The sequence below is a fragment of the Tripterygium wilfordii genome, chromosome 1 (assembly GCF_013401445.1).
Source record: "Tripterygium wilfordii isolate XIE 37 chromosome 1, ASM1340144v1, whole genome shotgun sequence".
Lineage (NCBI taxonomy): Eukaryota > Viridiplantae > Streptophyta > Magnoliopsida > Celastrales > Celastraceae > Tripterygium > Tripterygium wilfordii.
This window is the reverse complement of record NC_052232.1, coordinates 10,079,327-10,105,460: the sequence shown is the minus strand read 5'-3', so window position 1 is coordinate 10,105,460 and position 26,134 is coordinate 10,079,327. Positions and strand designations below refer to the sequence as shown.

The window sequence follows — 26,134 nt, the reverse complement described above, 5'->3', positions numbered from 1 at the left end:
TTCTCTCTCAAGCTCAACTCTCTTTGTAATTCTTGTTCTCACACATTCTCAACTAAAAAACCAAGCCTCTATGTATGGGCTTCAACAAGTCGGTTTACCAATCTTCTGCTTGAAGAATTCGACTAAGGCAGGCATGCACAAGTCGGTTTAATAATAGGTATTCAACTAAGAGCATCTCCAATGAGAGACTTGAAATCTATTTTTCAAGCACACAAAACATCAATTTTACGTGTTATTTGGCTACAATGGAAAAAAAATAACACTTGAAACACACTTCAAATTTTAGGGACTCTTGATATATCAAGAGTGACTTGATAGTACTTTTTAGAGTTGTACAACAAATCAACACTTGACACTTATAAATTTAGCCAAGAGAGAATATAATAAAAAAAAAGGGAGTTAAATTATAGTTGAAAATTTTGAGTTTGAAATGTTTCATATTACGTGCCATTGTAGATGAGACTCTTGATAATGTGATGGTGCACAAATTAAAAGGTATTTTGGAGTATTATCTACAATGGAATGACTTTAGAGTACTTGAGATGATACTTCATTGATAATTTAAGTGTTAGATGTTCACAATGACACTTGAGATAATATTTTTCTTGATAAGTTACGCACTACATGCACACTTGTGATAAAAAATGACACTTGAAAAATTAGTTCATGCTTGATCTTTGAAGTTTGTGGTAATTGATGAATAGTGAAGAGAAAGATGATGAAAAAGGTAGAGAGAAGATGTAAAGGAAGAGAAATAAAATAAAGAAAATGAGTATAGAGTATTAGAATGTATAGATTGTTGATGAATAGTGTAGGTTATGAGATCCACTCACCCAACTAAATTGTGTCATCTAAGAGAGAGGAGAAGAGAGATAATATAATTTAACAAAATTTGAAATGTGTGCACAAATTTTATTGCTGTGGATGCTCTTAAAATTTGTAAACCGTTGGAGACACTCAGCCACCATTTTTGACTTTGAAAGCACTTTGTAGTTCTTTCTTTCCTCGCAGCAATTTTGTCACCCAATAATATTGACAAAAACAAGTCAATATTTACTGAGCCCCCCATTGCTTGCAACGGTAGCCACTTTGTTTGACAATATTAACAGGAAGTTTGTAATTGTCTTCTTAAGAGTGTGTTTGGATTGAGGGATTTGAACGGAAGGGAAGAGAAGGGAAAGGGAAGGAAGAGAAGAGAAGAGAATGGAAGGGAAAATACATTTCTCTCTCTCATGTTTGTGTTTGGATAGATAAAAAAAGAAATGAAAAAAAGAAAAATAGTTTAATTTACTAGTTTATCCTTATTTTTTATGTTTAAGTGTTATGTTCAAGGGTAAAATAGGTTTTTAACCTATAAGTAACTTAATTAGTAATCTCTTCCCTCCAAATGACTCCATTTTGGAAGGAAAGAATTTTGACAAAAATTTAAAAAAATCTTCCTCCCAAATCCCCTCAAATCCCCCCTCAATTTTTTATAAACTATCCAAACAAGGGAATTGGAGGGAAACTCCATTTCCCTTCTCTTCCCTCCCCTTCAAATCCTTCAATCCAAACACACTCTAAGATAATCTTGATTGATTCGAATGAAAACCCGAGATAGTTTGGTTGAATATTTGGAGTATGTAGATTGGACATGAATGGTATCTTTCTTGACAGATTCGTTTGCAGTTGCAGAGGTGGTAGTTGCGGATGATTGGGCCTCCGGCAGCCGCATAGAGAGGGTTGCAGAGGTGTGAGAGAGAGAGGAGGATTGCAATTGCCACGTCATTTTTAGTTTTTTTTTTTTAAAAAAGACAAGTCACCTGTTCACAGGGTAAAAATGTCATTTGGCAATGTCACGCGACACTCCGACAGCCAAGTGGCAAGTTCCGATGACCGAATGACATTTCGTGAGAACAATTTCATTGGTGAATAATCGAGTTGAGAAATTTGAAAATACAGTGGTCAGTTTGAAACGAGACATATCTTTAGGTGATCAAAATGGATATAATATATATATAGATAGTAAATTGGTGGGAAATGGATATTTACTATATATATAGTAAATTGATGAGAAACTTCTGTATGTACGAGTCTAACAGCCCAAATTTAAATTCATATGGGATGTCTAAATTTTAAGCTGATGGAAAAATTATGTTCTCACGAGTTTGATGACTCAAATTTAGGATCATATCAAACGTTCAAATAAAAAATTTGTATAGTATCGCTATAGTAAAAAAATGAATTTTGTACTTCATTTGCTATTAATAAAATGCTCGTCTTAAACAAAAAACAGTGGGCCCTGAAATAAATAATTCATATAAAAAATAAAAAAAGGAAACATAAAAAAAAAAACCAAAAAATGACAGTAACCGAGATATCTCAACTCTCAAGTTCACTAAAAAAAAAAAAAAAGGTCAATTTATGTAATGCAGAGTACTGAATGCAGACGAGTTGCGTCCGCAGCGTAGGAACCGAAGAACTCGACACATAAAAGCAGTGCTCCATATTCTGCGGGCGACGCCCACTGGTTCTTAAAACATATGACGTGGCACTCCATGACGGGGAGACGGTTTGAGACGGGCCGTGAACTTACGAACGGAAATCAAGAACATCGGGCAAAGTCTATTAGAGAACGAAGGAAAAGAACAGAACAGAAAAGACAGTGAAAGATCAGAGATGACCCTGGGTCTGATCAATGCCAACCCAGTCGTTCATGCTAAGAAGGAGAGAATCGCCCGCACTGAAGATCCTCATTGCGACGATGCCGTTGATCCTCTGGAAATTTATGATATCCTTGGTTTTTATTCACCTGCTGACTCTATCTTTTAATTTGTTTTCTCTGATCTGTGATTAACATACGAGGTGCATTTATTTGAGTTTTGATAGGATCAATTCCCTAGATTAGTTTGATTTTGATGGACAATTTAATTTTGAGCTCGATTGATGGATGTTCTATCTTTTCCCTTGCGATCCTTGACTTGGAATTGGTAAATTTCGTGAGGGATATAAGAGATCCGGAGCATCCATACTCACTGGAGCAGCTCAGTGTTCTATCAGAGGAATCGATCACCGTTGATGAGAAGCTTGGTCGTATTCTGTGAGTATCTTTTGAGCTTCCCCTTCTGATTGCGTGTTGATATTCATGGCGTTGGAACTAAGAATTTAAAGTTTTTTGTGCATTTGTTGTTGTTGGGCATGATCTTCACTCTTCAGTGCTAAAATGACCTTTTTTCCTGTGTCTTTTTAGCATTACTTTCACTCCAACCATTCAGCATTGCAGTATGGCTACAGTAATTGGTCTTTGCCTTCGAGTTAAACTAAAAGACTGTTTCCCTCCTCATTTTAAGGTCAGTTTCATTGTTAATTAATTAATTAGTATCTCTCATCTGCTGCTTTTGTTCTGCTAAGCTATTGTTGATCTTCTTGATATTTGATAATATTTTTTTTTTATGGTCCTATCCTCTTGAATTGTCTGTTTTCTTTATTTTGCCCTTGTTTTAAGAATATAGTGTTCTGTGAGAGATACATAAAATGCTTCACGCGAGGCATCTCAGTTATATACTATCTAGTGATGTGAGTGTTTGTCTTTCCTTTCATGGTTTCACCTGTTGAAGCCATCATTATATACATATATCTGCTTTGTCTACATGTTCGTTGAGTGTTAGTTTAAAATTTCAATAGCGCATCATTTGACCTTTTTGTTTTGGGAAATGGTTTCTGTATATAGCACTCGAATTCTTTGTCGTTTCTCGAAATATTGCACCTTATCCTTAAAAATTGGGTTTATCTGCTCATGTTTTCAGTAATAGTCATATAGCATTTCCTTCGTTGATATGTCTAAAATGAATAATTTATACAGGTTGTCTGCTCATGTTTTCAGTAATAGTCATATAGCATTTCCTTCGTTGATATGTCTAAAATGAATTATTTATACAGGTTGACATCAAAGTATCTCCTGGATCTCATGCCAATGAAGAATCAGGTTAAGTTTCTCAATAACTGGTAATATTGTTTTTCAGTGTCACTATAATGCTTCACTGTAAAAACTTAAAATTGCATTGGGGGAGGTATGTTTGTGAAAGAACGGGGTCAATTTTGTCGTCATTTTTGTGCAGGAAGAAATATAGCCATAAACATGTCATTTCTAAGTTTGCTAATATATGACGTGTCTAAGGAATGTACAAGGAGACACAATTAGAGAATCATATACCACAAATATTTGAGAAGTTACTTGGCTGTTTTTCTGAATCTTCTTAGCTCGACCCTAGATAAAGCTGTTATCATGCTTCCCTATTTTCACCATATATAATTGTACAATACATGTTCATTTTGGTGCAATACAGTCCCCTTTGCGTCCCTCCCTTAAAGTTTCCAAGACTTATGATACTTTACTTGATTCATCAGTTAACAAGCAACTGAATGACAAAGAAAGAGTCGCAGCTGCTATGGAGAATCCCAATCTTCGCCAACTTGTGGATGAGTGCCTCTATTCCAGTGAACTCTGATCAAGTTCAATCACCTGCTTTATAGCCACTGTACAAAGTTATTGGCAGTAGTTGGTTAATGATAATAAGTTCTATGCAATTTCCTGAATGTAGTTTATTCTGTATTTCTATGAGTCTAGCAGTTACAGTTTTATATGAACAGAACCAATGCTGGCATATATAGCGTGATGCAGTGTGGATTGTCTCTGTATAAGCTCTTGTTCCCAGTTCAGTTCAAATAAGTGCTTTAGTTATTGAGATGAATCTTGTATATATGCTTGTCAGTTTTCTGTGGCATCTCGAGGCTATTCCTTCTTCTGATTCAACAAGAAGTTTTAAGTCTTCATTCAAAGTGTCAGTCTTTAGAAGAAGGAAAATAGCATACAAAAGTTTGAATTCTTCATTGTATTTATATTCTCTATAAGAAAAAATGCACACAGGAGAAGCAGAGGCTCCTTTCTTATGGTTAGTAGTGAGCCATACAAAACAAAGTTCATTCAGATCCGCAAGGAATGTCTCCCAATGTCTTCAATTTAGGAGTATATAGTATCGTTTCATTCAATCCAAGCGGAATGTACTTATTTTACAGTCCATGAATTAGACAAGGGAATTCAACTTGAGATTGGTGAAGCAGCAACCGGCTCCGGTGCCACCTCAGCCCTTGAACGGCCATTGGCAGTGTGACTTTTATCAATTCCCCAGAACTTGGCAGTCTTCACATCTTCCTCTCCCATCTGCCTGGAGAACTCCTCATGATCATATACAAGCGTGGCTTTTCCTCCAAACTCACTCGGAAGGTTTTCAACATCAAACAATGACCTCATCAGCTCCACGCTATCTTTATTTTTCGGGTAAACAAACTTCACTTTTTGAAATGTTAATGGGTCAAGGAAGTACTTGACGGCCTGCAGAAGTTGAAGCGAAGAAAAGAAAATAAAAGGGTTATCATATGAAATACTCAGTAGCTATGCTTTATCTTGGAGGTGAACTGACCTTCCAGAATGCCTCAAAAATTCTAGGTGGGCTATAAAGAATTGCAATGCCTAGTCTTTCTGGGTAGTGGCTTTGTAAAATGTTAATGACATCACGAGCTGTTCTGACAGAGACATTGGTGGTCAAGCTCCATCCTGTGAAATCTATTAACCATGACATTTGCTCTTGACCCTCAGGAAGGTTAAGGATAGCATTTTCCATAAGATAGACTAAATGACGAACACTGTTTTCTGCATCATCAGAGTTCTGCCAAAATAAAAGAATCAGTAGCTAATTTCGAATAAATTCACTGCATACATGCCCCAGGAAGAAAATACAGTTCTTACCTGCTTTGCTGGTGTTAGGATGAGAACAGTCCTACCCAATCGATCATGAAAATTTGCCTTGAAAACTTTGCCAGTTTCACCTTCATGTGCTATTTCATGCTGTACCACAACAAATCTAGGTGATAAGTGGAGGCTCAAATGGATCTAAGAAATTAGAATGTCAACAGAAGGTTGTCATAAACTCAGTCCCAAACAACACATGTGTTATATAGTGTGAAAAAAAGAAGCCTAAGATAGCTATGCATTGCTATTGACAGAGAGATCTTATGCTATTTTTCCGGTTTCAAGTTAACAATTCTAACCTCACTAGATTTTTTACCACATAGAATGTCTCATCTCTTCTGAGAAATTACAAGATTTAATTGAAATTCAACATGAACACTAGATCCAGAGGTATTTCACAACTAAAAGAGGCAAAGCACATCTGAAGGACAAATGTAATATAAGCAGAGCATTCTGGCATAAACCACATTTTGACTTGGACAAAGGGTTAAATCCTTATGGAGTAAAGTAGTAATTGCAAAGTAAATGCAATAAAACCGTGTGCAAATTATTAGGGGCAGTTGGGTAAGATATGGACAAAAAATAAAACACTAACCAAGGACCCATGATATATATATATCATGTGACCAAGGACCCACTATATGCATATGTTTCTCGTTTTTTGTATTTTGTGGACAACTTGCATGTAAGATACATGTCACATACCCAACAAATTTCTTCAGGCTTATAAGTTGCCCTCCATTTAAGCGTCCCTTCCAACATCTTCTTTGCCTTGTCAACATTCCAGTTCCGAGCTTTCAAATATCTTCTCAGGCATGCATCTGAGCAGAATATTGAACTGCGTCCAGATAAGGGTCCAATAGCAGCTCTAAGTTCAGTAACCTGATCATAGAGAATTCTTCAGCTTCTCTTTGTACAACATTAGAAACCTATAAACAGAGAATGCTATAACATCTTGGGCATGAAAGTTTATTCAAGCCTAATGTTACCTTTGCATCTGGATTTTCAGAATCATCCACTTGATGGTTCTGAGGGTTTCTTTTCCAAAGATACATGTTGACTATAAATGGACTTCAACCTGCAGTAAATAATCTTTGTTAAGACATCTTTCCTATTTTGTGTCCGGCGTGTCTTTTGTGCTGGAGAAAGGTGTAAAACACACAATTGAACTTGGATTACATAATTGATTGATTAAGTAACATATCTCATACACATTAAGGTTGAAAAGCTACTGAATTGGGCAAGTGCGCTAGAGGAAATTATTTCACATCTTAAGACTGCAAGTTGCATGCTTGTTGAAATGGGGAAATTACGATCCCCAATTACATAAATGAATTGCAGCCTTATATTATATGATTTCTTATCAACAACAAATCCATACCAGTCAAGCTTGGTTCACTAGATACAGATGATGCGTTTAAAATCTATGTATACATATACATGTCACTTGTGACTCTGTTTGTAGAGCTTAAAACAAATGGTACGTTTAGACTACAACTCAAGTTGACACTTGACACTGACTAAGGAAACAAATGTGGACCACTATTTTGGATCGCAAACATCTTATCTCCAAACACAATTCCGAAGCTTCTACAACCATTGAGCCCTCTTCAATGCTTCCGCAAATGGAAGCTTACCAGTAAGATGAATCTTATCACTAATCCTTTTTTCAAAGAATCCCAATTCAACCTTTGAACATGAAGCAGGATTTTCTTTTCGCACACTTTCTAGCCGTGTTAAATTTCTGGAATCCTTCCAACTTAATAATGAGTGAAATTTATAACAGGGCTCTAACTCCATTGACCAGCCAAAATGTGGTCATAGATTATGGCAACCATTCATTGTCTGATCTGTGCAGGTCATAACACGGGGGGAATTAAACTACCGTATAATTAAATCTTCCTAAACGTAAAATCCGTCAAGGTAAACTGCGTAGAGGAGCCGCAATCTGCCACCACCTGCCTCCTTTGACCACCAACACAAAAGGAAATTGCGTCCACTAGGGAAAAAAACAGGATGACTGAAAATACAATCAAACTTAAGATTGATTAAATCTTCAAGTCTTCAATCAGAAGGACAGTGTTTGAAAAGACTCTGTGACAAAATACTAATTTAACTTTATTATGCAAATCGGAATCATAATCCATACACTTTCGCAGACCAACGGATGCTGCTGTGCCGTTTCAGTTTTTCTAATCATCATTCCATTGTTGATCTACTTTAATCAAATCAAATAATCTTACTATAATAGGAAGGATCAGGCTGAGTTCCCAATATTCAAGGTCAACACAGAAGAAACAAATACCATTACCATCGGATCAGAGATTCCATGGCAGCATCGAAGCAGCAATATAGCTCATAAAGCAATCAGAACGCTTAACAACCATTAAACACGGTATCAAGTAGTTCAAGCAAGGATCAATACACGTACACATACAGTACAAATATACAATCAATTTCTTATCATTCAACAGCGATAGATCTTCTTTGATCACATGAAGAAGGGCAGCTGATTCACATACATAGGAGCCAGAATTAATATTCACAGTTTTTGGAGAGACAAATGTCAGTTTACGCACCTGAAGAAACACAGATGCGCGCAGGGAAGAGTTACTGCTCAAGCTTTAATGGCGTGACAGAGAGCATGCGGTACGCTAGCAAGGTCAAAGCGACGCCTCAGAACGGAAATGGAGGGAGCGAGCGAGAGAGATTATGCCGCAGCTTTGTACTTCCACATTTATGGCCGAAAATGCCAGTGAATGGAATACACGCGTTTTTGGTGCGACCCGAATATTGGTCCCTAGTACAGGTAGTGGGGTCTCTGCGATGGTCCAGTTTGGCCATCATATATTATTACTTCCATATTATATTTATGTATATGCTTCTTTTTTATTTAATTATTTTATACTTTTTTCCTAGAAAAATAAAATAATAGTATAAGCGAAAAACAATTGTTCAACTAGTCTAGTCGGACATTCATTTTTAAAAGTTGTCAATAAATAAATAATTTATTTTTCGAGCAATTAATAAATGATGAAATTTAAAGGGTAGTTGATGTAATTATTTGAAAAGGATTTCACACAAAACTGGTTGTTTGATGTTGAAATAAACCTGCCCAATTTTCGAATCAGGAGAATATCGACCCGACGTATTTGGATCCCACATGAGATCTGTGCTGAGTTGACGGTTTTATAAAGATGACACGGGAATCTGTGATTATTATCATTCCGATATGCATTAATTAAATTTATAGACCCACACAATATCCCGCAAATTTATAGGCCCATACAATAATAAACATTAAAGAACACATGATTTTACTCAAAATCATAGGTAATCAAGTTCATATTCAGAATCATGAGTAGCGTTGTTCATGACTACTTCATTCGGGCATTCAAGTATTTGAGTGAGTTCGATTCCCATTGAAGGGATGAGTAAAGGGTTTTAGAGAGATGTTGTGTGCGAGTAGATTTATTGCTGTGAGGTGTGACCTAAGAGAAAGAAAAAAAAAAGTCAGATCTAGAATGTGTTCAAATAAAAATTTTAGCAAATAAGAATATAGTAATATATTTATTGTTATGAAGTCTTTATCATAATCAATATCCAAATGCATTATATATTTATATGTATATGTATGATTGAATTATAAGTTATTGTGTCTCAAAGTGAGGAAATGAGATAGCCGTCTTGTTGAATATCTGAGCATGTGTTCTTGCAGCTTCTGATGGACTCTCTCTTTCACGTTTTGAAAGTCGTATGAGTTGGTATTCCTACCAAAACAAAGACCTCTCACAGGATTTAATAAATTATTAATAATTATTATTGCTTCAAAAATATTAAACATTTGCATATCACAAAGCAACAGACACGCATTAATTATTTAATTAATTTATTGTACTAACTACATTTCTTTAAAATATCAGTCAGAACAGAAGACTTACATAAATTCAATTATTTATGTATGATCTCTTATAATATCTCATTCAACCAATAAGTTAACTTGTTTAATTGAGACATTTTACAATTTTTATAGCATATTCTGACACTCGATTGCACCTGTGAGAAGGATAATTTGACAGTCCAACATGTGTAAGTTCAAAACCGTTAAGGGGCAACACCCAATCATATGACCCAATCTCTCAGTGAATTTTATTCGACCTTCTTGCTCCGGTACTCTTGCTCCAGTATCATTTTCTAATTTGTTACTTTATCATTCAATTAACTTATTGAGTTAAGGCATTTCATAATCTTTATACATATTCGAACATGATAAAAGGCAATACGAAGAAATGAATATACATATGTAAATATTTATATTGATTCTATATAATAAATATTGTTCGTTTTGAATAATCAAACGGTCAAAACACATGAAAATTTAAAACCCGTGAAGGAGCAACGCCCCAACTTCCCTCTTGTTCTAATACCATCTTAAAATTTATTACTTTTGTTATTAAACTCAATGAATTAATTTGTTCAATTGAGTAGTTATCGAAGGCAATCGGAAGAAATGATTATACATATGTAAAAATAATTATATTGATTCTATATTGAGTGTATATAACGTGTGATTTAGATTTGAGAAAGCACGCTGATCTTGACCAATTCCAAGGTCATGATTACGTCACTTCAATTCAATGGTTGAAACTTGAAAGTGGGTTGGTTGAGGGCAACTCATTTGACAAAATGTCTTATTTTTGGATCTACAACCACCATTTGTCAGAGTCTTTGTCGTTCCAAATCCTCCGTTCGGTACAATACAACAAAAGCACTTGTCTAAAGTCAAGTCCCGACAAACAACTTTTAAAAGAAAAGAAAAAAAAATATAAAAAAAATAAGCAAACACCCTTGAGGCCCAAACACTTTTTATTGACCCATCACTGTCAAGTCAGTCAGATAGACAGACGGCCAGACGGGACCATATAATGGACTTTGGGCCCAGCCCAAAATAACACAAGCAATAGTACATAAGGGCATTCGGCCCATCTGATTCCCCTGCCAACGGCCCAACGACTCACAGAGAAGGCAGAATCATATGCTTTATTTTTCATGACTATTTAGAACTTGATCAGATGCCATGGCTTGCGGCTCTGCTGCACCGCAGCTCCGGAAGTGTTGATTATCTTCTTGTCAATTCCCCAAAAATTGGCTGTTTTCACATCTTCCTCGACCATCTGTTTCGAGAACTCCTCGTGATTGTATGTTAGGGTGGCTTTTCCCCCAAAATCTCTTGGAAGATTCTCAACATCAAAGAATGATCTCATGACCTCCACACTAGCTTTGTTTTTTGTGTAAACAAACTTAGTTTTTTCATATGCTGTTGGGTCCTGAAAATACCTGACTGCCTACAGGCATTAAAGGTAAAAAATTAAGTGCATATTGAAATTTTTTGTTGATAACCGAGAAATCATCCGATTCAACACGTATCATGCTAGTGACAAAAAAGAGTGAGTCGAATCCGGATGTAGGATAAGCCCATGGGAACCAAGACTGGAACCCGTCATCATGGAGTCGCTTTCTAGAAACACTTCACACGAAGCCCACTACGACAGTCACGCTAAACTCTATCCACTTTACTATTTTCTCTCTCTTTTTTTAAGAAGTGTTAAGGATCTCAACAATTGAAATCTTTTATCTTTTTTGTTTTTTTTTTTTTAATTGTCTGTCTGTCTCCTAGTTATCTTTACTAACTTGAAAGTTGATTGACTGATACCAATGTCGAGCTCCCATCTCTCTTATTTGTGCATGTTGTTGGCGACCCTCAACAGATCATCACTTGTTTCAACCGTGTACAATAATTACACATGTAATGAACTAAAGGGTAAAACAGATATCCTACTTGAAATCTTGACGTCAACTCCACTTATTGGGCCTCAAAAGAGGATAAATGATAAGCTATGCCAGTTGTAGTCAACGTACACCACTGGCAATAAATTTCTCTTAGCCAGTGCTGTCATGGCTTGCAAGTTGCAACTTCTCAGAAGCTACCCTAACTATTATTCATTTTCAGTATTTTTAAACTCTTCCTGTGTCTGGCAGATCCTGGAATAATACTTGAACAATGTGGCTAAGCAATAGCTTCAGGCTGCAGAGATGTTCTCCGCCAAGGCTCGAGAGAACTGGAGGCTACGAAAGACTCGTGAAAACTGGACCAAGGGGCGAGATCAGTGGTTTCAACCAAAAAAGGTACAAGACTGTTGAGTTGATAAGCAAAGTTTTCAGCTTCAGGAAAGCTCTGATTAAGAAGATTATGAGATCAAACCACCAACAGAGTTCGCAGTGCAGCAAAAAAGAGAAGAAGAAGAAGAAGAAACGGACTCAATGGCTACCTGATCCTGAAAGAAGATGGCCCGTGCAGGGATGGTGATTATGTTAGACATTGAAGTAGAAGTACAAAGCACAAAGTTACAGATTGCAGGGCCAGGGGTACCAACAAAGAAGTTCCCTGAATCTCAGTTAATACATGCATTAGCTTCTGTGTGATAGTCAAGTGGAAAGAAAATATTCAGTGGTTGATGCCCACCACGTTTGCACATCAACCATTCATTATGCGACACGTGTTCATGATCTAGATCTAAAAGAGTTTGCTTCTTCTCCGACAATTCTTGATCTCCAATCTCTGTCATGGGTCTTTTTTGCTATTGAAAATGTTGTTCGGGTTTTTTGAGATCAGGAAAAAAAAAATGGCCCCCTCCTTTCGGTGGTGGGGGAAGGAGAGTCACAAAGGCACACCATGTGGTGGTCAAGATAGAGAACCCAACTGGTCAATGGTCGAGTTAGAAGGTCCGACGGAGGAGGCTCGCCACTTTGGGACACAACTTTGACTCAACCTCCATCCGAAGCCGTAGACTCAACCTCCGTCCTCGCCACTGGAATTGCCCCTATCGACGGTCTGGATCTGGTGGATCTGGGAGGGGGTTAGGTAGTTGAGACCAATGGAGACATGTTGGAGGAGGAAGGAGAAAAAGCATTTTGCTTACTGGGATTGGTGTGACACGTTTCGCATATTGATTGGTTAATACTCATCACGTCACATGAATGGGTAGGCAACATGCCCATGTCAGGGAGTCAGAGGCTCCGAGCTCTGCCCCTTGTGGTTTCTGTGAAATGAATATTTTATGTGTTTGGCTTAGCAAGCCTTTCATTTCCAACAACACCTCCTCTGTTTGCCCGTTTCTCCAGGCTTCCACTGTAAATATATTATATATCTAATGGTACAAAGCAAACAAATGGTAAGTTCGCCGCACTCTATGCAATGAGAATTCAATTTCCACTTGACAAGCAACAATCACAACTCACAAGTAATAAGAAATTTCATACATTAACCAAACCGGTGTCGCAAAATACCCAAAAAGGCTCAACAGAAACAGACATGCCGACATAGTTACCTCAAGCCAATTAGCTTATTAGAATGGCAAACAAGAAAATTAGTAAAAGAAGAGACCATTATTTATAGATTAAAACCAAGTCGGCAATCAAACATTGCCTTCAACTGAGACCCCAGTCAAAGATAACAATGGGAGTAAATGCTCTATTCTCCAACGTCGCAGCCTCATCAATCCCAAGTAGCATTGTAACATTCATTATACACTGCTTTTAGCATAAGCTGTTGAAACTCCCATTGTGTTCTTATCAAGGACAGAAAAGACTCGGTTTATCCACATAATACATCCCGCATTGTATTTTTTCTCTTCTTTTTTTAAAAACCATTGAAAAATTTATTTTTCATTAAAATCGAACCTTAAACACATATATATTTAACCAACTCGATTACCAACCAAACCACCGTTCATTGTCATCCCGCATTGTCCTCGGGAAATAGTATATTTAGAAACCATGGGAAGGATGACTGCTCAACGAAATAACATCATATAATTACAAACGAAATCAAAATCTATTCGTGACTGATGTTAAAACAGGTTATCTTCGTCACGCTTTTCTACAATTAATGAGAATAATTCTTTATGGAAAAAGTTCAAGTCATCAATCATCCGATTAAGTGGAACACAGTTTTTTCCTCAAGTCAGAATCAAACAAATAAATTACTACAGCTGTCCAAAAATTGTCTCATCCAAGTAATAATTTTGAATATTATCGTTCGTTAAATTACATTAATTTGCCACTAAATTCAAAAACAATACGTTAGATCTGAGTGGATTCGAACCACCAACCCCTCGAAGCCAATTGCTGGTCCGAGTGCTCTACCACTTTGAGCTTACAGATCTTCGAAGAGAGATGAAGTTGACCACATAAATTGTCTTGGTGTTTTCAGTTCCTTAAATTTCAGCAAGTATTTCAGGATGAAAATAATTGAAAATATTTGTATTTCCAATTGTCTTACGAAAAAATTATTCGATTCCTAACTTGGATTCCATCTATCAGGTGACTCTTGGATGGGCCAGTGACCATGAAAAATCATTAAACTTAAATACAATTTGCTAAAATGTTATTTAATGCAAGAGGAAACTTTGATTATTTCCCCACCCACGTAGATAAACTTCACTAATAAGAAACAGAGATAAGTTTCCTACTAGTTTTTTTCCTGCTCTTTTAACACTATCATTTTCCAACAAGAAACTATTATTCAGACTCAAAAAATGAAAATGAATTTTCGAAACTCCGCTAGTGACAACAAAAAAAACCTCCACAATTATACAAGATAGTTTCAATGAACGAAGATATACTAAAACCTTCTGAACGGTCGAAAATAGAAATCTGCTACAAATAAAAATCATTGTAGATCCTACCCAACGTATATCTACAACATAATTTTACCACCACCACCTATCTAGACGTCTACCACCACATATCACATCCAAGCCGAATAAGGATTACCTGCATGCAATAGCCCAAGTATTAAGAAAGATTACCACCACCCCACCCCCAAATTTAGATTACCTACCTTAATCCATACCTAATAATCCTCGAGCAAAAACCACCACCTAAAATAAGACCCCTCATTTTTTCACAGTGCAAATAAAGACATTTTACTCGACCCAGATTAGTTGCCCAACAACAAAAATGACCTCATAAAATACAAATCTATGCTTAGGGGATTTGTCAGAATTTTAAACATACACGCATCTAGGAATGGCTCAATCCACAAGAAGTCTACGTAACATTTAACCTACTAACAATATCTTAACATCTTTGCATTCATAGGACTTGAACCAGAAATTTGTAAAATGTAAAAGAAAAAAAACCATAATAATGAAAAGAACCAATTCCATGAGTAATTAGAGTAACTTTTTAATGACTGGTGTGTGCAACAAGTGTTTCAATAATAACTAAACAGGACAAACCTAAACTGACTAAAAAACCTTGTATTGCAAATTTATGCCCGTCACATTGTCAAGAGAGAGGACCAAAGCCTTGTAACACCACGATGAATTCACCAGCAATGCGGCCAGCACTCTAGTTCTTGTACTAGGCACCAATTACAAACACCAACAGCTAAACGCTGAAGTTACAGAATCTGAAGTTCAAATATTCTTACAAGACAGAAATACCGAATAAAAATACAATCTACAACACGATGACCAATGTATCCTTTAGATTACTGAACAATTAGCATAATTTACAACCAAACCATTACCTATAAAAAAAATACAAAATAACCGTAATTTATAGCTTCGAACTTGATTGCAAAGAGTAAAAAATTATAAAACGTATTTATCAACATGAAAAACAAATGGTGAAAGAACTAAATCAACTAAAGAGCAAATAAGTAAATGAACTCGAAAAATAAATTGGAATGGAGCAATTGAGCGATTAACAATCAAATTTGCCTTACAAGGATTATCCTTAACCGTGGTTCAGATGAACTCCTCTATGATATTAACTGCCATGTCAAAAAACATTATTACCAAATTAATCACTTATCGATTGGATAAAATCGCGACACCATTCAAGGCGGGTTTTTTCATGTTAATTTGCACGCTAAGGCAGTAACGTCAAAAGGTGGTATATGTAACTGAAATTATTGCAATCTTCGATATTAGTAGTGGGTGTGGAAGATACCTTTCAGAATATTCTTTGCCGGAGACGAAGCCCTCGAATTCGTTGCATTTGCATATGAAGAATCAAGGATATTGGCCGTTGAGACGGGATAGAAAGAGGGATAAAGACCAACACATCACACACACACGAGGAGAGATCCCGGGCAAATCCCCGTGCGATCTCCCCTCAAAACACAAAATGATATCTTTATTAAGTGTATGGGTGACCTGCCATGCAAGCGCACCTGCCATGGCAAAGGTCGGATGACAAAGATTGTACAGGATTTGGCCCCCTGAAATTAGACCTCTTCATCCCGATATCTTATACATCCAAATCGACAGTTAATCCTCAAAAACAATAGCAGATCCAAGATTGTGCTCGTTACATCGATACAGGCTCAAGATCCGCATCTAGAAGCACCTCTGGCGATGACGAAAACATCACCCCGTCCAAAGGAGCCCTCCACAGCTCTCGTGAAGGCTGTACCTGTACTCTCCAGAGTAACTACAAGCAACAGATCCAACAATAAAGGCAAGTTCGGCATCACAATCCTGAAACAATCATTTACTGGTCGAGATTTCAAAGACGGATCAAACATAAGGAAACGAACAAACTTCCAGACAGTAGATCTACTAGAAAAATCAACGACGAACAATGATATAAGGAAGAATCCGCGAATTATGGTCTAAAAAGGAAGAAATTAAAACAGTAACGTAATTAAAATAACAGATCCGAAGGAAATTATACCTCCAACAAGATCTCTATTAACCTTGATCACGTCTGGCCAGATCCGAGATTCAAAGTAGGAATCGTCTCAATACACGCGAGCCTTCCATCAGCGTATAGATCGTTAAGCGATCTACACAAATCCAGCGAAAACCCTAACATATAAGACATCCTTAATTCCGAAGAGAGTCAGAAAGAGGATGCCCACAAGATAAAATTCAGAGGCGGAAATCGAATTATGAGAGAATTGTGAGGAAACCCTAACTAAATATATAGAGGGCTCTCTGCGAAATGGACGGAGACGATTGATAATGAATGAAATGATCAAAGGGTTGACATATGTTATGCGCTGGCGTGGGAACAAGTCAAATATTGCTTTGCGTTACTTCTACGCTTATCGTTATTCTCACGGCAAATGGACAACCACGTTTTTCTTATCTTCTAGAACTTGTCCTTTTCTTTGGTCCGGTGCGAGCCACCCATTAGGTTTTACTTGGGGCAGGCAAATATGTACATGCTAGACTCCGCCATTCCAATGTCCAGTATCATCCAACCCACGAGACTCTTGTAAATAAAGCCCATGGTATGAGCAGAGGGAGAAATTAAGCCCAATATAAAACAAATTCGTTTTGAAGATAAAAGGCCAAGGAAAAATATTCTACAACCACCGCTATTTTACAATATTTTATGTTAATAAAAAAAGTTTCGCGTTACTTTATTATAATCTTTGTAAAATAAACAGTTTACTATACAAAAACAGGTGACATAATTCTTGACACCCTTGTTGAGTAATAATTAATGAAAACCTCAAAAAAAAAAACAACTAGCAAAAGGATTCCAACGCATTCTTCCCTTAAAAGCCCACCCACATATACGCATAACATGCATAACCCATGTATCAATAGAACTTTTTAAACAATTCTTCAAAATCAGCTATATTAGAATCAGACAAAAAGACACTTTTCATCCCTCGATCGGGTTTCATTTTCGTCCCTTGACTTTTTTTTCCTCCTTTTTTCATCCCCAACTATGAAAAAATACCCCGTTTGTCCTTAGAATAAATCCGGTGCTGAAAAAATCCACGCAAACATTTCCCCACTTCAATCTCCCTTGAAGGATGAAAATGATATTTTCCAATTGTTGAGGGAGGAAAATGAGAAGAAAAAAAAAGCTTAAGGACGACAATAAAACTCGCCCCATAATTGAATGACAAAAAGTACATTTTTGCCATTACAATTGTAGCTCAAATTTTTTTTAAGAACGGCTCAAAATGAAAGAATCCAAGAGGAGTTCCTCCGTTGATAGTTTGTCTCCATTATTGATTCTGTACACACACATATATATAATTCAGCCTACTAACTTGAGTACGATTTTGTCACACAAAAACTACAGAGTATGATTAATTCTTCCATGGAGCGTGATCTCATAAAAAGTAAAATCCTACGCTACCATTTGCTTCATTGCATACATATTCATGAAACAGACATCAATTCAGAAGAAAAATGCGTCAGATACAACCAAAATTAATATCTCAATAACTTTCTAAGTGTCGGAACAAAAATATCCAATAAAAACAACAAATTGTATTGTCATACTAAAAAGGAAGCTGCGGACACTAATAAGGAAGTTCCAAAGAATCCACTGTCACACTGATATTGATCTTTAACCAAGAAAAATTAACAGGGGGAAATAAAGCAAAGAACCCTGGAAATATAGACAAGCTAGGGTCGTCTTTGTTGATTTAAACAACTAGACGCCTTTTATACTAGCACAGGCAAAAAGAGCAAAAGAGTAATCAGAGTTTTTTACCAATATATCACCATGTATAATATAGTATATCAAGATAACACTGTTTTGAAATTTTTTACCAATCTAACGCTTCAAGTTCAAGTCACTATTGTGATTAGTGTAGTGTTTTTTCAATCACGCCACTAGCGTGATTGATTTTTGTGCAATCACATCACTGGTAGTGTGTGACTAGTATAAAAAAAACAATTGGCAAGATATAAATTTACACTAATCATGCCACTAAGAATGACGTGATTAATATGTAAAGTGGAGAAATTGTTTGATGATAGAACCTATGTGATGTCGACAAGTATGCTTGTACTTCAACATGTCGCCATGATGGAGGGGATTTGTTGAAAACGAAAGAGAAAACGAGAGAGGACGTAATGGTGGACGATGATGTCAATAAATTTGCTAAGAAAGTGGATGAGTATTATGTGGGTGAAGGTGAATTGGATGAGAATAGTATGTTCTTGTAGGGCTTTTTTAGAAAAGGATGTGGGAAGCCAATGGATGTTGATGATGAGGAAATGGGTGAGGTATTGCAAGACGAGGAGATTGAGAGACAAGAGGAGTATGAGCAGGCTTATCATTTTAGGTATGAGGATAATGGAGAGAATAGTTATAAGTTACTCATGGAGGGTTCGCTGAGGCAGAAAGGGAATGCAAGGAAGGAGCAAAGGCAGAGTAAGGAGGAGAGGATGAGGAAAGTTCGGGAGGCCGCACCACAAGGATTAGAAAAGACGATGAGCGTATCTCGGATTTGGATGATCTAGATGAGGACTTTGATCCCAAGGAAAGATGATAGAAAGATGAAGAAGGCCTTTGATGAAAATTATTATGAAGATGATGATTAGACCCACATTTTAGCAGTGATAAGAATGAAGATGGTTGAAACTGTATATATTAATCACGTCAATCTTAGCGGCATGATTCGTGTAAACTTTATAATCAAGCCACTGGTAGTGCGGAATGGCAAGATTGATAAAACACAACACCAGTCACATCATTGCCAAAGGCGTGAAGTGCTATATTAGTAAAAAAAAATTCAAGGCATATCATCCTGGTATATAATATTATACCGGGTGATATATTGGTAACAAACTCCAGTAATCATGTTCAAGAGAGCTAATAGTGAAAAATAAAATGTGAAACCTCTGTCGTTCAACAATCAAATCATGGGTGTAAACCAAGAATCAGGGGTCGAAAGTTGTAAACCCCTTGAATTTTGAACACAACGTTCCAAAAATTTAAATCCTTCCCGAACTCTAAAAACACTCAAAAAGGCACACTGGAAATCCTGTTGCTGTTAAAAAATTTAGGAAATTCAAGGGGCCCGTCAGCTCCCCTCATTCATAAACCATATATGGTGGGTCTCATGGGAAACCACACACATTCCTCATAAACTACAAATGCATTCACAGAAGTATTGATATACTCTACTTTAAATTACAGTCCATCATTGCAAATTGAGAAGAAAATAGCATTCTGCAATCTGCAATATCCTAGGCAGAAGAAAGAATAATTTTCAAAGTAATCGAATCAACAAATAAATAGTCCAGAAGTGATTATGATTTAACAAACAGAACCTCGGAGGATGACTACCATACCATTCCAAAAGGTGGCAGTGTCCCCCGTGAGAGACAAACCCCAAGTTCTCTCTAGCACAACAAATGCAATGATGATATGTAGCAATTCCCCAAACCCTATTGTTAAAACAGAAAAATAAAAAAAAAAAAAAAAAATATGATGCCAGACAACATCATGCCGTCAAAGACATGAGTAAGACCCACGACAGTAAGACCTACAGGCCATGTGTCTTGAATGACATGGAGTTGTTCAGCATCATAACACTCCCCATTTGCACCCTTTTTTTTGTTGAAATGCACAAGCGACAAAAATACCAATCAGGCTCTAACAAGATGAACAGAAAAATAGAGTATCATTCACAGGGCCAGCACTTTTTCCTACACTTAAAAATTCATTCCAAATTATATTTGAACGCAACTCATGTAACTGGTAAAGAGAGTTCACACACTCCATCTTTACACATAGATTAAAATAACAAAAAACATGTTGCTACAAAGCAAAAGAAAATAAGTATTATCAAACTAACTTAAGAGAGCTCATAAGCACAACAAGATGGTTCCTTCCAGAGAAACACTAATTTAAAAGATGGAAGAAACCCAACCTTGAAGCCAAGACAGGAAAAGATTTTGCTACCACATACCCAAACATGGGTAATATTTTACATAATAGCACACATTAACAATTGTGATCAGTGTTAAAAAATTTGACAAAAACAGACAAACATGCTACAACTTTAAATACAAGCAGTCAAGCAGAAGAAGACAAACATGCCACCTTAAGACATCTTAACGTATCCAGTACATCTCCTTCCAGTTTTCTTTTCTTCAGAGAAGAAGATAAATTCATATCATATTCAAAATAATTTCTGAGTTACAATTTTCAATAACAAGATGAAAACGAAAGTGTGTACTGGACAAATTTTTGAGGAATAAAATACCGAATCCATTGACAATTCAGTCATAACAGAATATTGGTTTCCCCTGTTCTTATAGCCTTGGGGAAGGAAAACAAAGAACGAAATTCTTCTTGTTAAACTAAACAGTAAAGAAGCTTCCACACATGCCCCTATTGTTTTTACCATACTTTAAAAAACTGATAAACTATCTACAGAAAAAACTGCCGAACATGGCTCCTTTTGTTACCAATGTACAGTCAACAAATGTAAAAACTATGAATCAAACAGTGCTGAACACAGCACTTAAAATTGTAGCTTTCATATAAAAATGGCAATGCAAAAAACAGCTCACAAATCATTTTAACACAACACGGTATCACCTATCATTACAGGCTAACAGCCCCTGAAAATTTCCAGGGGGTTTGCAGGTAATCAAAGATTTCCAACTTCCATAAGCAAATGATTGAAATTTTTTATATAGGGATTAAGGGACAACAGAACGAGTTGCCTAACATTAAAAAAAAATAGAGCAAAGCAAATGAAAAGCAACTACTGTTAACATCTCATTTGAACCTGCTTTAAGTTTCATAGTTGACACTCAATAATTCTCTGATTTTTCATTTGAGCATTGGTAGCACATGGCAAAAGTAAGCTAACTACGGTTAACATTCTAGAAAGCAGCAGTTGAATACTTGAATCATGAAATAAAATCAAAAGCATAAAATTAAATCACCTCAAAATAGAAGCAGATTGAAAATCCACTCCACAACTCAGAGAATGCTGCACACGATCATCCAGTAGCTGCCCAAACAAGATCTAATCAAAATGAATCTGAATCTTGAAGTGGTTCATGCAGCATCAAAGCACCTCTCACCGATAGCAACAGCTTCCCAAGCCTGACAAAAATGTTATGAACCACACATCTCATATCTACCAGATCTGAAGCACACATCTCAGATATACCAGATCTGGCAAGTAGCAAGAAAATCAATAATAAAACCAAGTCAACCCCCGACGAAAAAGAAGATCAGTTAGAAAGCTTACCTCCTCAGTGAGGAACTTCACCTGCCTACAAAGTAGAGATTCGACACAGAATCAGCTCAGACCAAACAAAACTAGTATCAATATGAGGAAAATGAAGCGATCTATTTGATTTTGTGAATAAGAAGCTTCAAGAGGCAGCCATCCGATCGATCTGGTAGAAACAGGACTTTGCAGAGGAGGTTAACTTGAGCCGACCTTATGGAGCACGCAGTGCGAATGCCTAGTAGGAGATCTCGACGAGGCTGGAGTATTCCTACGTCTTACTTCTTCGTTGCATTTTTTGTTTTTCGAAGGTTACAGCGAAACGCAAAAGAAAAACATAAGGGAGCAAGGGCAGATCACGACCCCTATCGGCCCAATTACCCTATGCGGCCCACTTTTACAATTTATTGGAATGTTTCCGGCCCAATTTTCTGAAGAGGCCAACTTGCTAATTGTTCGGCCCAAATCGAGTCTGTCAATCTTGAAACAAACCCACGCGGGGTAGCCTTTTAAGCAGTTGTTTACTCATGCTTAGAAGATTCGATAACTGACTCAATAGAGCAGTCTGATATAGTGATATTAGGCTATTTAGCTTTGGTTGTTGAAAATGAGAATATCTCAGTCCAGCCCATTATGGCCCAGCTGTATTAACTCCATAGCCCATCTATCTAAACCCATTAGTTTAAATTTCAATCCGTTAGTCTCAAACGGATATTGTGGACAAGCCCACCTTTAGACAATCAATTAAGCCTTTGCCATGGCCCATAACTTGATGAGTTAAGCTTAGTTCACTTGTTGTATTGGGATAAATAAAATCGTGCGGATCCGATCTATGAATGAAAATCAATAAACCCAAATGGACAATATAATTGATTGTTTAGAGTATGGATTTATTACATGATATCAGAAGAATTCAATTCAATTGGACACATTCAATAACCGTGTTATCAGACTATGCTCAGCCCGCCGGTCTAACCGGTTCAACCGCCATTTTCCAACATTGTCGGGCCGGTTCTCATGTTGAACCGAACAAGCAAATGACCTGTCACAACCCGCCAAAAACCGTTGTTTTCCATGAAACCCGTTACCATTCAAACTGCCGGTTTAAAGAGTTAATAAATTTTAAAATTTTAACCAATTCATGGGCTATGTCAATTGCGATCCTTAGCCCACGTGTGCTAATAAACACAAAAAAGAAAGAAACAGCCGCATTTATAATATGCTATCAACGTCATGGAGAGTGATTTTGTTGATGTGGGATTTTAAAGATATATGGTGCACTGGTACTATTATGCTTTACATCCCATGTTGATAAACACTTGTTTGCCAGCAATAGCACCTATTATATAAGTCTTCAAAAACATATTTTAACTTTGACACTTCTCAGGGATGTGAAAAATGTTTAATTATTTTATTTTTAGTTTAACTTTTATTGTGTTATTAATAAATATCAGATTTTTCATTATTTAATGGTATGTTTTCTTATTATTTATAAATAAATTAAATTATTAAAAAATATGTGGTTGAACATTTGACCCTTTGGGTCAACCGGTTGAACCTTTGAAATTAATCTTCGCGGGTAGATGCAAGGATCGGTTCTGATAACACTGCTCGATAGTCACTATGCATGTCAGATTATCTTAGATGAACAGTTGGTGTAGTCACTAGAGCGGTCTGTCTCTAGTTAAGGGGTCCCGTGACGATATAGTTAAATTGTAGTTCGCAGTGTACATAAAATGTCATTCTTTGATTTCACGAGTGTGACAGTGCAGTTTAGGTAGGAAAAATTAAATGGACTATAGTTACTTAGCTAGAGCACTGCTTGGTTCATAGGTCTATTTGCAGTACAATAACTTTATGGACACAATTGAATACTCTAGTTAAACTTATCAATTCTAATACAGAGTTTATTCAAAAAAAACCACACAGACTAAGCATTAGAAACACACGAGAAGATGGTAATTGCTTCACTTTTTTTTTAACTAGAAATATATTCAAGACACGCACATTAGAATTAGCCATACATGGTAAATTCCGGGTACACGAGTCGTGCCATTCACACTAGGTAATTAGGGTCTTTGGTCTATGAAGATGGCTCGGTGGCTCCAAACGAATTTTCTAAATGGAAGTTGAAATTAAAACGTGGGTTAATCCTGCCAACTTACCAGGTAATTGTTATACCTTAAGCTATAAGAAATACCAGCAAAGATAAGAAATAACGTATGAAACTCGAACACTAATAATCTAGAGAGTGACCAAAAGGTTTAGGATTTAAGGAAAAGTTTCGCCAAAACCTAAGCTGAGTTTGGCAATAAATACCAAATAAAAAGCAATTTCTAAATTGTAAACTTAAAGAAGTCCACTGGTTCAACGCCCCAAGCCATTTTGGTTGTGCAGTACATTGGGACCATATTTGTGGCCAGATACATAGAGTGAGCTATAGAGAAAAGTGAATCCAGTCCTTTCAAATAGGTCAGGTTCAATTTCTTTGCAAAATTAGAAACTTATTATTACTTTTACCATTCAAATTGAAATGTACAAAGGACCATAATCCATATTGATATTCCCAAAATACCCCCACTAATGGGAGAAGGCCACGTGACAGAATAAGTCCCAGTGAGGACAATACGGGTGACGTACCGAAGGGTACACTTCGGTTCTCGACCGAAGTGTATACTTCTGCACTATCAGACTGAAGACCACACTTCGATAACCGTACTACAGATGCATGTACGCACGAAGTCCAACTGATGAAGAGTCCTCATAGGACGCCAATTCTAGACAGAGTCCTACTCCCCTTTGGAGAGGGATACAGATACAATTTACCATCCGAGAAACCCTCTGGAAAACCAATGAGGGAGAGTCCGACTCCTACTACAACTCAAACACTTCAAACTCATATAAAAGGGGAACCTCTGCCCTCAGGTAAGGGATCTAACTCCTGCACTCTAAAATACTTACTGAGCAAGAGGCAACGCTCGAAGCAACGAGCCATCCTCCCAAGTTTAGTACCGTACTGACTTGAGCGTCGGAGAGGTCCCCCCGAGTACACCCTCGGGGCCCTACCGAAGCTTACGTTCGCTTCTTGTGCAGGAAGGAAGGAAGAGATCACGTACCAGCAAAGGAGAAATTAGTTATTCCAGCTCAATCTGACTTGGCTGATTTGTCTGATAGGGTAGACCTATTTTAGACATCATCACATATGGATCCATTTTTTTTTTAATTAAGAACACTGAAGCAAGAAATAAACATAAGCTTTTCAAAAGTTACACTTATTAATGATGATAGAGGGAAGTTGCGTCACATGTATCCGTTTTCATGTAGGACTAGTTTTGCTATATGTACAATAAAACAACTTAGTAGGATTGAAACATCACGTTGTCATAATTGTTTTAAATTCGATTAGATGTCTCAAATTGATGTGGTGAGCAGGACTAGGTGTTATGTCCTTGGTTCCACAATAATTTTGCGAACTTCCATCGTTTAGGGTCTTAAATGTATTGTTTTATATTTCAAGGATATTGCATTAATTTTACTTTTTTTGTATTTTTCATTTTTTAAAGAGTTATAGCATGCTCTTGTGTTCATTAAATTTGGATTTTGAGAAATATATTAAAAACCCTTAAGAGTTTTCACTCGAATTTGGCGGATTCTAATGTTATTGGTTAAAGATTGATTTGATCTTTCTTTGTTGTTTCTCCTAACGTGCAAAGCTTTGCGAGCGAGAGATTTACAGGAATACATACAAACTGAACTCCATAAGATACGCACATATGCGGTGAAGGGTTTACTCCATTAAAAATTTAAAATGCGTTGATAATAATTTTTTTAAAAAATATTATGGGCGGCTGGTCTATTATGATGGGACCCTTTGCGTATCAAAAGTCCGAACATCCTGAATAGTCAATGTAAGAGTTGGACCAGAAACAACAGTATTATGCAATACTTTTTCTGCCCTGTCAAGTTGTCAAGCTCTGGCCCAGCAGTTGAAGGAGAGAGCCAGAAGAGAAGGTGGAGAAGGAACCATTGATTGCAGAACGAAAGGGACAAGCATTAAAGCCACGATCAAGAGATAAAAAGCCATTGATTTTAAAACAAGGATAGCAGAGTGTGAATGATGGCCCCATACACAAATTCTAGTCACTTTCAGATTCCTAGTTGTTAAGGAAAATGATGGCTTCCGCAAATCACACCAAAGCCTGGAAGATATTATTTGAAGAAGATGATAGAAAGATCATTTTGAATAGAGTTAAACGCAAGCGAGTATTTCCAGTAGGTCTTCATCAAGAAACCACTTACGTGTAAAGACACATATGGCTCTG

At 36.8% G+C, this 26,134-nt stretch overlaps 2 protein-coding genes and 1 long non-coding RNA gene across 6 annotated transcripts; 1 reads left to right on the top strand and 2 right to left on the bottom strand.

Annotated features, from left to right (window-relative positions):
• The first annotated feature begins 2,540 nt into the window (after positions 1–2,540).
• LOC119998799 (protein AE7-like 1) lies at positions 2,541–4,724 on the top strand. The gene is made up of 5 exons (XM_038846241.1): positions 2,541–2,770; positions 2,974–3,079; positions 3,230–3,329; positions 3,919–3,964; positions 4,387–4,724. The coding sequence occupies exons 1-5, from the start codon at positions 2,659–2,661 to the stop codon at positions 4,485–4,487; spliced, it is 465 nt and encodes a 154-aa protein (XP_038702169.1). The 5' UTR covers positions 2,541–2,658; the 3' UTR covers positions 4,488–4,724.
• Positions 4,725–4,902: 178 nt separating this feature from the next.
• On the bottom strand, positions 4,903–8,552 carry LOC119998792 (CRAL-TRIO domain-containing protein C23B6.04c-like). The gene is made up of 6 exons (XM_038846227.1): positions 8,368–8,552; positions 6,778–6,866; positions 6,494–6,670; positions 5,786–5,884; positions 5,460–5,705; positions 4,903–5,371 (listed from the first exon to the last, which is right to left on the bottom strand). Exons 2-6 carry the CDS (start codon positions 6,841–6,843, stop codon positions 5,078–5,080), a joined length of 882 nt encoding a protein of 293 aa, XP_038702155.1. The 5' UTR covers positions 6,844–6,866; positions 8,368–8,552; the 3' UTR covers positions 4,903–5,077.
• A 6,449-nt stretch (positions 8,553–15,001) lies between these two features.
• LOC120000587 lies at positions 15,002–22,130 on the bottom strand. 4 transcript variants are annotated; one of them, XR_005468638.1, is made up of 4 exons: positions 21,831–22,130; positions 21,520–21,754; positions 16,557–17,837; positions 15,002–16,338 (listed from the first exon to the last, which is right to left on the bottom strand). It is a non-coding gene; the product is annotated as an uncharacterized LOC120000587 (long non-coding RNA). The 4 variants fall into 4 exon arrangements; XR_005468635.1 differs by having other exon boundaries at positions 16,535–17,837; positions 21,831–22,129; XR_005468637.1 differs by having other exon boundaries at positions 16,535–17,837; positions 21,852–22,129.
• Between the last annotated feature and the right edge of the window lie 4,004 nt (positions 22,131–26,134).